Source organism: Rhinoderma darwinii, chromosome 13 (assembly GCF_050947455.1).
Source record: "Rhinoderma darwinii isolate aRhiDar2 chromosome 13, aRhiDar2.hap1, whole genome shotgun sequence".
NCBI lineage: Eukaryota > Metazoa > Chordata > Amphibia > Anura > Rhinodermatidae > Rhinoderma > Rhinoderma darwinii.
This window is the reverse complement of record NC_134699.1, coordinates 40,400,536-40,417,111: the sequence shown is the minus strand read 5'-3', so window position 1 is coordinate 40,417,111 and position 16,576 is coordinate 40,400,536. Positions and strand designations below refer to the sequence as shown.

At 41.9% G+C, this 16,576-nt stretch overlaps 1 protein-coding gene across 1 annotated transcript in view; it reads right to left on the bottom strand.

Annotated features, from left to right (window-relative positions):
- Nucleotides 1–2,755: 2,755 nt before the first annotated feature.
- RPRD1B (regulation of nuclear pre-mRNA domain containing 1B) overlaps nt 2,756–16,576 on the bottom strand; it is a 52,609-nt gene continuing 38,788 nt past the window's right edge. The window contains exons 5-7 of the mRNA XM_075845885.1: nt 8,317–8,443; nt 7,909–8,084; nt 2,756–5,094 (exon numbers count right to left, since the gene is read on the bottom strand). Of these exons, the coding sequence (XP_075702000.1) occupies nt 4,945–5,094; nt 7,909–8,084; nt 8,317–8,443 (453 nt within the window). The 3' untranslated portion in view covers nt 2,756–4,944. The remainder of the gene's footprint in view (nt 5,095–7,908; nt 8,085–8,316; nt 8,444–16,576) is intronic.

Below are 16,576 nucleotides of genomic sequence, written 5' to 3'. Positions count from 1 at the left end.
ACATTTATTAAAAACAGTACAAAAGGGAGAATTGTGGGGTTAGGTTACCCTTCACAACCAACATTTTCTAACAAACCCAAAAATAATAGCATCTGATATTAAAAAAAATTAATTATTATTATGGTCAACACCAATTTATTTATTTTCACTGGACAGATTAAATATTGATCAGTGTGGTAGTATTAGGGTCGGTTCACACGGAGTTTTGAGACACGTTTTTTGACGCGGAAACCTCGTCGAACACGTGCCAAAAAAACGTCCGAAAATGCCTCCCATTGATTTCAAAGAAGCGACATGCCCTATCTTCGGGCGTCTACGTCTCTGACCCCCCAATGACATCAATGGGAGGCAGAGAAAGCGTATTTCGCAGAGTTAATTTCCTGCGGCGAATAGTCACGGGCCAAAAACACCGCAAAAATCGATGTGCAGGCAGAGCAAAATCTGCCTCAAAATTCCAAACTGAATTTTGAGGCAGATTTTTTGCCTGCAAAAAACTCAGTGTGAACCCAGCCTTAAAGTGAATCTTTATCATCATATAGTTTTCAGGTCCAAAATACTGAGATGATTAAAATCTTTATTCAAGATCTTTTGGTCTATTCGATGTGGAGTCACACACAGACACATACGCACAGGCTTTCTCAAGGCCCTTAAAATAGAACATACTGGCTGTCTGTAGCTGCCACTGGAGGGGACTTATTGTATATTGCATTACTGAGTTCAATGTATATACATTGGGAGGGATTATTTATGCGGTTTAACCCCTTATTGACCGCCTATTTTAGGCCTTAAAGGGACTCTGTCCCCAGTTTATCAATTCCCTACCTCCTAACTAATCTAATAGGCGCTTTGCCTTTGATAACTACAGTGTGATGTGTTTTGAAAACCGTTTATTATTTCCAAAGTTATGAGCATTTTTCTAAATCTGCTAATGTGGCTCTAATAGCCAAATGGGAGGTGCCTCTTTCTTTTCACTCTGGGCGGTGTAATGTTTACTGTATGACGCTGTCCAATCAGCATACAGCTTCTCCCCCTTCCCTGCCCAGCAACACAGTGTGATCATATAGTATACAGCTTCCATTACCGACTGTGTATTCAACTGGTGATATCTCCGGTTGTGTCACAGCTAGAACTGCGATCTGGTGTCATTTGGAAGATTAGAATCTTCTTTTTCATGACACCAGAACCGCTGTTCTGGGTGGTCCACAGCCGGAGATACGGCTATTTGAAGTGATCCCCCTTCCCTCCATCTCAGTCTCTCACACTGTGTGAAGCAGCTTCATGCTGATAGGACAGAATCGCTCCTGTAGACTCCCAGTTGTCGAAAAGGCTCATTTACATATTTAGAAAAAAAAGCTCATAACTTAATATAATAAACGTTTTGGGACACCATTTTCACCAGTATTATTATCAGTGTGACGGCGCCTATCAGATTAGCTAGGAGATAGGGCATTACTAAACTAGTGACAGATCCTCTTTAATGACAAGCAATTTTTTTGGATTTTCCAACGTCGCATTCAAGGAGCCTTTTGATTTATTTTTTTTACTTTTTTATCCTTCCGTCGACATAGCCGTATGAGGACTTGTTTTTTACGGGATGAGTTGTAGAAAAAAAAAAAAAAGAACAAACTGCCCCTGGCACTGTCTAATAGGCATATAGCCATAGCAACCCATCGGCAGCCCGCAATGGCATTTACGAGTCACCGATGGGTGACAGAGGGAGTCCCCACCCTGTGTAAACCACTTAGATGCCGTGATGGCTATTGGGGTTAAACAGTCTAAGGGATTAAACGTTTGTGACCCAAGTAAACTTCGATCGCAACCGTTAGAGCAGGAGCTTGGCTGTTATTGGACAGCCAAGCACCCGCTCCTGCCTGCAAAGGACACCTGTGCAGGACTTGGGTTAGGCCGCTGCCTTTTCACGGTAGCCTAATCGAAGGCCCTAAGTGGCCTGCAAAGGACACCTGTGCAGGACTTGGGCTAGGCCGCTGCCTTTTCACGGTAGCCTAATCGAAGGCCCTAAGTGACCTCTGTGAAAAGGCATATTGGTGGTCACTAACAGGTTAAACAGCATGCAGTAAACTCCTTAGCTCCCTCTAGTGGTGGCCCAAAGCAGTCAGCATGTTATCTTTTAAATCTAGTTCTATGCAGGGGATATGGAGCTCAGTATAAAAAAACAGAGCTCCGACCACCATAAAGATATATTAGGAGATTCAACGCACAAATTTGAACCTATTTTGTTAAAAAAAAAAAAAAAAAAAAATTGTATTCAAGGGCGAACATTCACTTTAAGCAGGCCATACACAATGTGTTTTGGTGCCCAATATGGTAATCCGTTTGAGAATGACACCACTTATGGGGACATCAAGCACTTCTGACTGTCAGAAGGACTCTATAGCACACACAGATTTAGTGATCATGTGATCGTTTCCCATAGCCACACCTCTTGTTCCTGCCATACCCAGTTGCGGCACAGTGGCATGTTTGGGAACAGGAAGCTTTCTAACGAACTATAGGTGTTGGTAAGACCCCCCCCCATCCTCCTTTTCCATGAATGGCCAACTAAATTCCCTCATGTATGTATCACGTTGCCCAGATTAGATTGGTATTGAGGCACCAATGAATAGTGTTAATCTTGCACTCTGGGTGATAAAGTGGATATTTTGTTCTTCTATATGTATATGATCTGTATTTTTCCGTGGACTCCATATAGCACCATCAGATCGAGATCCAATATATAAGCCCCTAACATGGCATATAAATAAATGTTTGAGGTTTATTCATAGATTCAACACCATTAAGTGAGATTTCCTCCACATTGTAGTTTGCTCTCATATTCCAGTGCATGGTGTGATATATTCCACACTAACCTCGAGTGGCTTAAAAAATTATACGTCCCACGTTACCCACCACTATACACTTCATCAGAAGACATCTTTGTAAAAATATTATCTTGTTCAAGTAAAAAGTCCATATATTTCTCAAAATCTGACAAACCAGTCATTATAAAAGATAGAATGATGCAGCCAGTGTGCAGTAATTTCTAAAAACTTGTGTGAATATTGTGTTTGCATCTAGAAACAAGTTGGATGAAGATTGACTACACTTCTCCACAATCTCATAATATTCATATGAAGTGCCAAAGTCCAAGACATGCACCGAAATACTTTACATGGATGGAACAAGGTTAAGATAAAATTTTGCTCTCTGGCTAAGAAAATTGTGGTTCAAAATTGGACTTTTTGAACCTGAAAGTCATTATATTAACCATGTAAGTCCGGCATACAACATGGAGCAGCTCTCTAGTTTAAGTACCCACTAAAGACCACCCAATATCTTGGCACACCAGATGAACAGGAGTATGATCTGAGAGTGTGGTTGACTGAAGTGAAACCCAAATATCCAAGTGTTGCCCTGTGAAAGGGTTGCCTAGTCTTATATAAATAGTGTTTAATAATTTTATAATGAGAATTTTGCAACTTTTTAATATACTTTGTGTTTCAATTTCTTCCCAATATCTCTGTTTGTTGTCAGCAATTGGAAACATTCTTGTGTATCCTTCAAAGGCTACGAAAAAACAAGAAAAAAAAAAGAAAAAAAAGAACACCCCTGACAATTCTATTTAGATAACGGAGAGTGTGTTACAATGTATTAGTCTTACTACACTCTAAACTTTGGCCCCTAACGGAGCCTCTAACTCAGGTGTGAACCAGCCCTTAGTCAAGAGGGACTCAATGTTCTGATTGTAAGCAATAATGTTTGATTTTGCATTCTACGTGTTCATTTAAGAGATAAGTCACTTCCAACGACTTGTGTCGCACCAGAACAAAGGATCAGGTATGGTGTAATCCAGCATGCCCGATCTCCTCCTCCAACATCCGCCATCAGCTTAACAGTCGGGAGGGTCCCATACTCATTAGGCTGTTAGCGGATCCCACTGAAATCGGTAGGATCCACCAACATTTACCTAATGTGTATTGGCAGCTTAAAGAGGATCTGTTTAGGGATGTCTGTTTTAGTAAATACTTGTATTCCCAAAGGAATAACAATTCTGGACCATATCTGCTTAGGACTCTGCATTGTGCCATTCCTGTTATTCCTCCTAGAAATGTATGAATAAATTAACAACTTGGTGTTAGTATTTCCCGCGTCAAAGGGGCGTGTCCCTACACTGTCCAATCAGTGCTGACAGAGCGAGTGAACACCCACAAGTGGTAACACCCAGTTGTTAATTAATTCATAAATTCCAAGGAGAAATACCGTAAGGGCAGAAACGATGCTCAAGAATTGTGATTTCATGGCGTATACAATTATTTCCTGAAACAGACACGTCAGCGGAGACGACGGGTCCTCTTTAAGACGCGCAACAATTTACATAAGACTGGACAACCCTTTAGCTTCCTTAACAGATTAACGATGACCCACAATGGTAAATTTGCACAAAACCTTTCCACACAATTATTAGGACACAATAGTTTCTGAAATTACACACACTATATTGTGTATTCCTCCTGTCCAGCAGCAAATTACAGAATCACTAACCATGCTGCCTCTGAACACAAATAATTCCCCAATGTTTTCAATGGACACGAAAGATAAAGCTGCCAGAGAAAGCTGATAAAGAAGCCTAATCTGTGCACACGCTCCGTAAACAAGTCTTTCTATTTAAAAAAAAAATCACAGGGGAAGATGATGAACCCCCAGCAACTGTCTTCTTGGCTCTGTCCATCATCAGCAGACACTACATAGGAATCAGGAACATGAGGGGACTAGGCTGCCTTTGCGAATAAACTGCTATCTTGGTGTCTGATGTTAACTCATTACATCTTGCACACGAAGGATAAAGTTCCAGTCTCTCTGAACTATGGTGCTCTCCACGCCTTCTCCTATGCTGGTGACTACTGAAGACGTAAGTGGACAAAGGAGTGTCCCAAATAGGCGTTTCGCCTAATCGGTGGAGAAGAGATCGCCAGCGGAAGGAAGAGGTGCGAGCCCCCCTGTGACATTGGGAAGTAGCGAGAGGTCAGGCAGACTCTGTATGTGGGACTTCAGCTCCTTCCGTACCTGCGTTACACGGGCCAGCTTCAGCTTGTATTCCTGCAGAAACATGAAACCAGAGAGAATGATCAAAGCTGTGGAAAAAAAATAATAATAAAAAATGAACTTTCCTGACTTGGTTAGGTACAAATTCACGTTTCTTTAATTTGCTATGGCTTTTAAACAGATCAAATTTCAATTAGGCTGCAACGGTTCCCTTGGTATTTAGAAAATGCCATCTTAGAATGTTCTGGCATAGTGTTAGCATATACCATAACAAGATTGGTGGGGATCTGACCGCTGCAAACAGTTTATACATTGAACACAGTAATAAAACCGTATGCAGCAAGCACTAGAGTTGGGAGGCAGCAGTTATCAAGGCATTTATTATTTAAAGGGTTTTTCCATTCTTTAAAAAAGGTGTGAAGATGGTTTAGGAGGTAAGATTTGTCTGTTACTAATGTACTATCTGCAGCCGAGATATGTCTGTAAGCTAGTCTCCCGTGTAGAAACATTACCTCCCTTCTGGTGTTTATCCCCCACTTGTGTGATGTTCCGTGAACGGAACACGTAATCTCTCCTCTCACCCCTCCCTGTAGTACGGGACATCACAGGTGTATTATCTCCACTGCTCCCTGCTCTCCCCTGACTCTGGAGGGATGGTGTTTCACATGCGGACCACATATAGCGCAGGCTACAACAGAGTTTTGACAGCACTGCCTTACACCTTGTAACAGAGCGGCATGCAAGCAGCTGCAAATATAGGCAGTCTCTGAAAGGAATCATGGGAACTATAGTTCTTTACATGGTAATCTTGTCCACAGCAAGCCCTAGCAAAATGAAAACAACAGTGCTGAAAGGAGCGGCGCAACAAAATGAAAACAACAACTGCTTCGGAGCCATTCCGGAATCATCTGCTGAGAATTCAGACACGTATAGATGCTTTTCTGTGGTTTTTATAAGCTGGGGGAAAAAAAGGTTTAAAAGCATACCAAATTATCACTGACGTGCAAAAGATCCAGCCGTTTGCTCAACTAAAGATGGATCCTTTCAGGTCTCACTCATGACCGGTACCCAGAAACAGAAAACCCCTTTCTTTAGAACATGCACATAAAGAAAACGCCCCATAATCACTCAAATTGTGATCTAAAGGCCAAAACTTTCCAAGTGTGAACATGTAGTCATGAAGTATCCTCATTTAATCCCCCTTAACCTTTAGCAGATAACTAAGCCACTCATCTGAACTTCAAATAACCTTCAAGAACGTCCCAAAACGAAATATCTGACTGAGAATTTTTATTTTTTTAACCAGCAAATATACAAAGTTTCCAATGCTGATCAAATGGGGAGAATTCTTGAGGTCTAGATATTTTTATGGCAGCGGAAGAGAAATTATAATGACAGTACTCGATTACAGGTGAAATGCTGATGGATGAAACGCAGATGGAACGCCTCAGGTCTGCTATGCCTGTGTGGCTGCCAATAAACCAAGGCATGAGCTACGGTAGCACAATGTGTGCCTGGCCGGGCTACAGATGGAAGGAGTTTAATCAGAGTTCATCGTACATGAACAGATCTGATGACATAATATATAGAATGTAATATAAAATGAATATAAAGAGAAGAGGGAGAGGTGGAATGTGGACAGTAACGAATACTGGAAGGTGAGATAGGAACGTTTCCTTTCTATATCTGAAGAACATGAAAACTCCCAAAATGAAAGGACAGTGGAGAAAATGTATCAAAACTAGTAAAAAGAAAAGTAGAGTAGTTACCCATGGCAACGAATAGGGTTGCTTCTTACAATTTTCAAAAGGCCTCTAGAAATAAAAAAGGGTTGAATCTTATAGGTTGCTACAGACAACTAATCCACTTTTACTTTGGACCAGTTTTGATAAATTCACCCAAATGTTTCTGTACATGCGTCCTTGAAACTTGGACCTTACTACTATATCATTAAAGCAAACATGTATTGCATCGGACCAAACAGCTTCCAAAAACCTCCTCCAAAACCTTCCATTATCTGGTGATTACTGGAACATAATTTTTTCCAGATACTCTCATTATTGGAAAGTTACGATATATGAATAATTGTGGTATCTTGTGAAATACTCGAACCCTTAAACAGTAGTCAGCGAAGGGTTAATGGGACTCCTTAGAATACACTGGGTGCTCTGTGATGTCTGGTTTATTAGTCAGACCCGCACAAACAAACCTCAAGCCTCCCTCCACATTCCCACCACTTGTCATCTCATCAAATGTGGTAGTGGTCTGCTGGGAACAGAATATACAGACTCCGCTGAGCCGTGTGTCCCCGGGGAAGGGCAATGATCCAGAACTCCTCACATACTCGTGTTCTTCACAGCCATTCAGCTCCATGTAAACAAACCTATTGCTGGTATTATTAATTGGTATTGGTACTATTATTAAAGGTAAATGCTACAACTGAAGTGTTTAATCCTCTGCTGGTTGGCTTTGTTTTACGAGGGGGCGATGACCGCTACGGCATATACATTTACAAATAGATACCGTCAACTCCTAACAAACTCCACTGACTTATAATGGGGTCCTTCCATTTCTGTGCGGCTTCTGGTATTTTTGATGGCAAGTAAAATTCTGCAGACCGCGCTATTCTTGCGGTAGCAGTAGTACACGGATTACATAGAGAACCGCGGAGCTGGTCACATGACTAGGAGTCGTGTTGTCATGAAGAAAGGCTGTGCCACTAGACTTCCGGTCTCCTAATCAACGCGACGGGGGACCAGAATGTATATTAGCGAGTGTACGCACATACTGCTAATAATTTTCGGTCCCACATAACCCTTTAGGGAGATAATTCACCTGGAAAAGTAGTGCACACAGGTGCGTCCTTACCTCCAGCTTCTTTTCCTTGTTAGTCAGAGCCTCTTTTTGGCTCTGTGTGTATTCCATTAGCATCCGCGCCAGCTGCCTTCGATCATCTAGTTCTGCCGCCAACCGTCCATTATACTCTGCCAGCAGGAGACAGGCCTCATCTACTGTCTTAGAAAGACGCTCTGCTGCCTCTTTATCTGAAAAATACAGAACAATTTACCGGGACGTTTGTAATCTTTGGGTTACAATACAAGAAAATCTGGAGACGACATCACTGTATCCGTGGTCTGGTGCTGGCACCGTGGTCTGGTGCGCCTACATCATAAAAGTCAGACATCTGCATAAAATATTTGATGAATCATTTTGAAAGCCACTTGCTGTCGTCAAGCATGCTCAGAAAGATCCGGGGTTGCATACGGATGGTCATACCTGTGATCTTCTCCAGTAAGGACACATCCTGAACTTCCTGTGGAAGGGACGCAATTTTCTGCCTAACCGTGGCATCTCCTGAAGCGGCATTCTCCAGATCCTGCAGTGCTTTAATGAGATCATCAGTCTACGAGAGACAAAAAATGCGCGCTGGATGAAAGATATGAAAAGGAAGGCTAGGTATCTAGGCTTCCAAACGACTTATTAAAAAAAAAACACAACTATAATAAATTGCATGTTAAATCTGGCTAAAATTTACTGCCTGAAACAGAGCGTCTAATGAGGTCTATGCTTACTAGGCTGAAAGCCGTGATGTATTATTGAAGCAGTAAAACTATTTTATCTCTGGCAAAACTTGCATTTTATCTTCCTATGGATCATTTACATTTGCAAGTAATTTCTCCAACACTTCCATCAACACATTTTAGATGAGACGAGAAACCTTACACTGCAAACGCATCATCTGTTTGACACAAATTCCTCTGTCAGAAGTTATAATTGGCGCCTGGAAAAATTTACTGGAATTAGAGCGTTGTGTGAACTACGAAACATGTACATATGTATTTCTGTGTAAATGGGGCAGGGTGCTTGAGATATTAAACCATCTGTGGTAAACCCATGGCCTGGATCTACGGTTTAAAGAGCAAGGCTTTCAATTATTTCAAAAAAATTGGATACGTAAGAAAGAAGACAAGAACCCAGATTTCTCAGACAAATCACAACTATAATTTTATTTAGAAAAAAAAAAAAGCTTTCAAAAAGTACATTGGAATTTGTGGTGAAGGTATGACTAAGCATTGTAGGGTCAGTTAGGGGAACAGATCTATTGAGGGGCTTGATAACACGAGAGCTACTTGAAAACTTTGGATTTACTCAAGTGAACACAAAAAATTCTAGACCAACATGAAATTCAACATTTAAATTGGTCTGGACTATTTTTTGTGAGTTCCCAACCATTGGGATTTCCAGACCAATTTGTGTTAACAAGGAATTTTGATGGGAAATATTAAGAAGCTCAAGAACATACTTGAGGGAACTAAACATTTTTACCGTGATATTCTATTCCCACACGCACTACCGGGTTAGGGAAGATTTCTAAAGCGGATATAGCCAAGTATAAAGCAGGTCGCACACAGCCAGACCATTAAAGAGGCTCTGTCACCAGATTTTGCAACCCCTATCTGCTATTGCAGCAGATCGGCGCTGCAATGTAGATTACAGTAACGTTTTTATTTTTAAAAAACGAGCATTTTTGGCCAAGTTGTGACCATTTTCGTATTTATGCAAATGAGGCTGGCAAAAGTACAACTGGGCGTGTTGAAAAGTAAAAGTACAACTGGGCGTGTATTATGTGCGTACATCGGGGCGTGTTTACTACTTTTACTAGCTGGGCTTTCTGATGAGAAGTATCATCCACTTCTCTTCAGAACGCCCAGCTTCTGGCAGTGCAGATCTGTGACGTCACTCACAGGTCCTGCATCGTGTCGGCACCAGAGGCTACAGTTGATTCTGCAGCAGCATCAGCGTTTGCAGGTAAGTAGCTACATCGACTTACCTGCAAACGCCGATGCTGCTGCAGAATCATCTGTAGCCTCTGGTGCCGACACGATGCAGGACCTGTGAGTGACGTCACAGCGTGATCTCTGGAGAACACGGCTGTGTCTGCACTGCCAGAAGCTGGGCGTTGTGAAGAGAAGTGGATGACACTTCTATACACAACGCCCAGCTAGTAAAAGTAGTAAACACGCCCCGATGTACGCACATAATACACGCCCAGTTGTACTTTTCAACACGCCCAGTTGTACTTTTGCAAGCCTCATTTGCATAAATACGAAAATGGTCATAACTTGGCCAAAAATGCTCGTTTTTTAAAAATAAAAACGTTACTGTAATCTACATTGCAGCGCCTATCTGCTGCAATAGCAGATAGGGGCTGCAAAATCTGGTGACAGAGCCTCTTGCACCAAAAAAAGGGGAAGATGTCAAGATTAAATGAGATCCAGCCACCGGCGCCAAGAAGGTGGATGACATTTGACGTCACAGCTCATCTGTGGTGATCTTCTAACCACATGGTCAGGCAAGCCGCTTTAAAAAAAAAAAAAAAAAAAGGTTTGCTTGATGACAAGTGATCCAAATCTCATGAACTGTACTCAATATCAATGGACACTCTAAAATACTAGGCCAGCTGCTTCATATTCGCTGCCCCATAAACAACCTCCTTAGTGAAGAGTCTTGGAAACAGTTAAATGAAAAAAACGCGATTTGTTTGAGTGGTGAATTCATACACTAGGGGAGAGTAAGAAAATAGCCACTAACATAACCAAATGGAATTCTTCACAGGTCGAAAAAGGCTTTAAGTGGGACTGGTTGTCAAAGGTGAATTAAAGCAAAAGAAATCCACAACGTATCAAATAAGCGACCAGATAAACGGCTTTAGATCAAGTGTCTACCAATAAAAGTTGTAGCTACATCACATTAAAAGGCCCGGTCATCCTAGTCTTCTGTTAAGAATGGGAATAAACGACACAACATAATAGTAAAAACAACGTAGTGGAGTTAATAAAAGAAAGGAGACTTGTAAGCCACTACCGCAGTGTCTACAGGGTCAGTACCGAACGGAGAACAGGACCCGGCTGCTTTGTGTTCCATGCAGCATGCACTCATTTTTATTTCATTGTTTGACAGGTAATTAATCTTACTTTATTAGTCCCAATATACTCCACAAATCATCATCAGCTCAGGCATTCGGATGTCTATGTCTGACATGGAGCTGCAAATCCTGAACAAACCCACCATCCTATGTGTCTAAGGATCCCGGAGACCTCATTGAGATGGGAGTCTTAAACCATTGAATTTTAGAGACTGTCACTCTATAGCGGTAAGGTCTTCAACAGTCTAAAAACGTCTGCCTCCACTATGCACACACGCACCATGTGAAATACATTACATTTTATGTTCACTTTTAGCTTCCCTACCAAATTCTTCTATCGGTGCTTCCAAAAGCCGAGTGCTGACATTTGTAGATACAACCAATGTACGGCCTATCGCTCCATGCTGTTGCTGCTTTTTTGCATGATCGTTAAAAGTGCTTCATCCAATAAAAGCACTGCAGTCTATGTTATTTATTCCCAGTATTATTCCGCTGCATCAACTGAATGTCTCTGATGTCGTTCCAGCATAGTCCTAGTTTATGATTGTAGCCATTAGAAGTCTTCACTCTTACAAAGTTCTATTCACTCCATTCCCGCTCCATAAACTCCATCTGTTATTTCCCACTAAAGCGCTACATTCTCGCTCTGGAGTAACACACTCCTGCCTCCTGATCTTCTGTGGGCTGTTTTCCTTCTATTTTTGCACCCCCTGACTTTCTCTAAATAATAGGTCTTCATTTTTCCTTCCACGGGTCCAGTAACTGAAAGAGTTCATCCTTCTCCACTTTATCTTTAGACTCATTGGTGCACAGCAAGAACAGTAAAAATAAAATGGAGACATTGCCCATAGAACAAAATACACTGGCTGATTCCATTTTCATGGCTGGTATCGGATTGCTAAGAGTTAAGGCCTAATGCACACGATCGTAGCAATGTGCACGGCCGTGATTTTCAGGTCGGCCAGCCACGGAGTGTCAGCCACGAGCCGCCCGCAAATTGCGGGCTGGGCACATGGCTGCGGCCATTATTTTCAATGAGGTCCGGTCCGGGCTCCAGGGCCATGCACGGACCGTGGAAACCAGTCATTTGCATGGCCCCATAGGAATGAATGGGGTCGCAATTCTCCCGTGGATTTTCGGGGGAATTGCGGCCGCAAAAGCACGTTCGTGTGCATGGGGCCTTACAGTACTACTGCATTATAGTTGGCAAATCTTATGTCATTGCTTGCTTTTCCTACAGAAAGCATGGCAGGATGCCCATTAAAATGGTGTGTGCAATCTTCCATATTAAAAAGCAACACTTGGGCTCCACCCTTATATTAGCCCAGCGAGCACTATTCGGGTATATAAAAAAAATGGTATCTCAACGGACCAAACAAGTGTGGTGAACTGAAGGAAACTTTTTTACTATTATAGTTATCACTTCCTGATAACATGTAGGGCAGGGGCTTGTGCACACTTTACCATAAGCAGAATACAAGCTGCTAAACAGCCTATATTCTGCTCATAGAAATGTAGGTAAAGAGTGGGGATTTCCATGCAATTGCACAGCTGTCAGATTGCCACGGACTATAAAAGTTATGATGATCATAATACATAATTATTTTTTTATTATTGATATCCCGTTACCTATATAACGCAGTGCAGAGATGGTCACCATTCTCATTAGTCCGGTTCCCAATTTGGACAATCTATATTCCTATCTCAGACACACATTTTTTGTAGGAAGCCAGCCAATCAGTATGGAATATAAACCGACACAAACACAGGGAGAACATGTGGATGTTGCTCATCTCTGGATTCGGATCCAGGACCTCAGTGCTGCAAGGCAATAGTGCTAACCACTGAGCCACCATGGCAATCCCATACACTTTAAACTTTGCAACATAAAAGTCAACCGCTATCCTCCCTCCTTACTCCAGTTACACTGCCCGAAACCTTTTCTCCTAACCCTCACCTTCCATCTCCCCACGGCTCCCGGTTTCTTCCTTTATACAAAATAATTTCCTGCATGCTGAAAATGATCACTGCATGACAAGCTATGCGCTTAATCCAAAAGGTTTATCTGGGAGCTGCATGAAGAGACAGGACAGGCTTTGACGCAGGAGTGATGGAGTACAGCCGTCCGACCTACACCGACACGCTGCTTTATCTCATTATGAACCAAAATCTAACATGACAGCCTGTCTGCGTGGCCGGCGAGCACTAAGAAGGCTCTTCACATTGTTTACACCATAAGGAATGCTGACTAAAAGGGCCAAAATACATATTTAGATTATTGGCACAAGGTCTTATGCCTGAAATGGTTTTGTATAAACCGCTAATTATCGAGATCTTGTTTTCAGTAAGTGAAAGTCTTGCCATGTGAAATACGCATACGCGGGTCATAAGAGTTTGTGTATACAGAACAGACACTAAAGTATAGGAAGAAATATATTATAAAAATGTTGAGAGTATGTAGGTTAAAATGCAAATATAACAAAAGTTAAAGAGGTTATCCTAAGTATAGGCCATCAATTTTAAAAACCAGGATAACCCCCTATAAAGGCAAGTGACATAGAATACTAAAACCCTACTGACCCGCTGAGTCTTGTACTGTACAGTCCAATCAAAAAACTATTTCATAAAAAACCATTTTAAAAAATAGTCAATTGGAAATGATATCCCTTCTGGCTAAAGCTAATTGGCTCGTCTGATCGCATACCGGATCAAGTTGATAAATTTCTACACATTAATACTCTACGTTGGGACTCATTTAAGGCATATATCCAAGGCGGTTTAAAGCCAACCATATCTTTTATTAAAAAAAACTTCCACTCAATTACAACGAGAATTGGAGGACCAGGTGTTCGAAGCAGAAAAACAATATATCGCTGACCCCACTGATGACCATAAAACGAACTGACTGAGTTTAACTCAACTATATAAAAGACCGCTTCATTTTAGGACTAAACGCAAGTTATTTTTTACACGTCAATATTATTTTGAGATGGGTAATCAATCTAGCCTAATTAAGCAAGCAAACGGTAGTAACTCAGTTTTAGGAATTCGGGACTCTGATGGAAGCTGAGAGTATCACGTCTGGATTAAAAAATTATTATGCTGTGTTATGTAGCTCCTCTAACGCTTATTCTGTGGCTGACGTATTAACTCATGTACAGGATCTCACGTTCTCGACTCTCTCGACTAAACAAATCTCCCAGTTAGATAACCCATTTACACTTGAAGAGATAAAAGATGCTATACGACATATGGCCTAAAAGGGAACCGGTCACCAGCATTTCACCTATTAAACTAGCAATACCTGGTGGTAGTGGATTTAAAATCATTTTTATATAACCTATAATTGTCTTCTTAGTCGGCTCTGTACCTTTATTATTCAGTTTTTTAGTGTTCCAGCAACGTATGCTAATGAGCATAAAAGAGCCATATCTTCAGTCGAAAAGAGTCATATCTTCATTCCTCAGGCCTTTCCGAGTTGACCCCGCCTTTCTATTGATTGACATGTCCTCGCCTACCCAGCACACACAAAATTCCACGCTTGCGCATCGATGTCCAATGGCACATGCGCAGTAACTAGACTTGAGGCCCGGACAAAACAGGTAAGGGTGTCAGACCATACACAACAGGCGCATGCACGCTATGTAGGACGAGATTCAGTCATTTCGGGCGGGCCAGTTTTCGGAGGTGGGCGGGCATAAGAAGAGGAATGAACGATACTGACTGATTATTGCCATTAAATCGCAAAAAGTTTGCAGACCGTTACTTATGGTCGGAGGAGTTTAGGAGAGGGGGTTAAGGGAAATTAACTTTTGACAGCAGCGGCCAGCAAGGGGTGAGTAGAGTACAATAGGTGAAGTGCTGGTGACAGGTTCCCATGAAATAAATCCCCTGGTCCCGATGGCCCCCCGGTAGAAATCTATAGAAGATATATAGATAACATAGCCCCACTCCTACTTAAAGAGGCTCTGTCACCAGATTTTGCAGCCCCTATCTGCTATTGCAGCAGATCGGCGCTGCAATGTAGATTACAGTAACGTTTTTATTTTTAAAAAACGAGCATTTTTGGCCAAGTTATGGCCATTTTTGTATTTATGCAAATGAGGCTTGCAAAAGTACAACTGGGCGTGTTGAAAAGTAAAAGTACAACTGGGCGTGTATTATGTGCGTACATCGGGGCGTTTTTACTACTTTTACTAGCTGGGCTTTCTGACGAGAAGTATCATCCACTTCTCTTCAGAACGCCCAGCTTCTGGCAGTGCAGACACACAGCGTGTTCTCGAGAGATCACGCTGTGTCGTCACTCACAGGTCCTGCATCGTGTCAGACGAGCCGGCACCAGAGGCTACAGATGATTCTGCAGCAGCATCGGCGTTTGCAGGTAAATCGATGTAGCTACTTAACTGCAAACGCTGATGCTGCTGCAGAATCAACTGTAGCCTCTGGTGCCGATGTGGCCGACACGATGCAGGACCTGTGAGTGACGTCACAGATCTGCACTGCCAGAAGCTGGGCGTTCTGAAGAGAAGTGGATGATACTTCTCATCAGAACGCCCAGCTAGTAAAAGTAGTAAACACGCCCCGATGTACGCACATAATACACGCCCAGTTGTACTTTTACTTTTCAACACGCCCAGTTGTACTTTTGCAAGCCTCATTTGCATAAATACGAAAATGGTCATATCTTGGCCAAAAATGCTCGTTTTTTAAAAATAAAAACGTTACTGTAATCTACATTGCAGCGCCGATCTGCTGCAATAGCAGATAGGGGTTGCAAAATCTGGTGACAGAGCCTCTTTAATACCCTTAATCAAGCTTCTCATTTACATTCTCTTCCTTCTACATTTTATGATGCTACCATTATAGTGTTACTAAAACCTGACAAAGATCCCCTTGATTGTGGTTCATATAGACCCATATTGTTGGTCAACGTGGATTATAAGATATTGACAAAAATAGTAGCCAAGAAACTGAATGAGGTCACCCCTTCTATAATCCATTCGGATCAGACTGGGTTTATGCCAGGGAAATCTACTACTATAAATATCAGGAAGGTTCAAACTATGATACAATTGGGCAGTGCACATATGCCATGGGCGATTGCCTCTTTAGACACAATGACAGCCTTTGACTCCGTAGAGTGGTCATTTTTGTGGGCCTGTTTAGAACACTTTGGCTTTGGTCCTCAATTTCAACAGTGGATTCGACTAATCTAGGAGTCCCTTAAAGCCCATGTGGTGTTTAACAATATTCTCTCTCTTCCTTTCCCACGGCACAAGACAGGGATGTCCATTATCACCAAATTTATTTGCCATTGAGGCGATAGCGATCAGACTCCGAACCTCCCCAGCAATCACTGGCATACAATGGAAAGATAAAACGTCTGTAGTAGGCCTATACGCGGATGATATGGTCCATTTAAAAAAAAAAGAAGAAAGAAACATCAACGTCGTTCCATATAGTAAGCGGTTACTTTATAATTTCTCACAATATTCGGGACTAAAGGTTAATTGGCAAAAATCAGCTATACTATACACGGCCAGGAACCCCACTCCTGATCCACTGATGTTGCAGTATGGTCTTGGCACGTTTTACGTTTCAAATATCTTG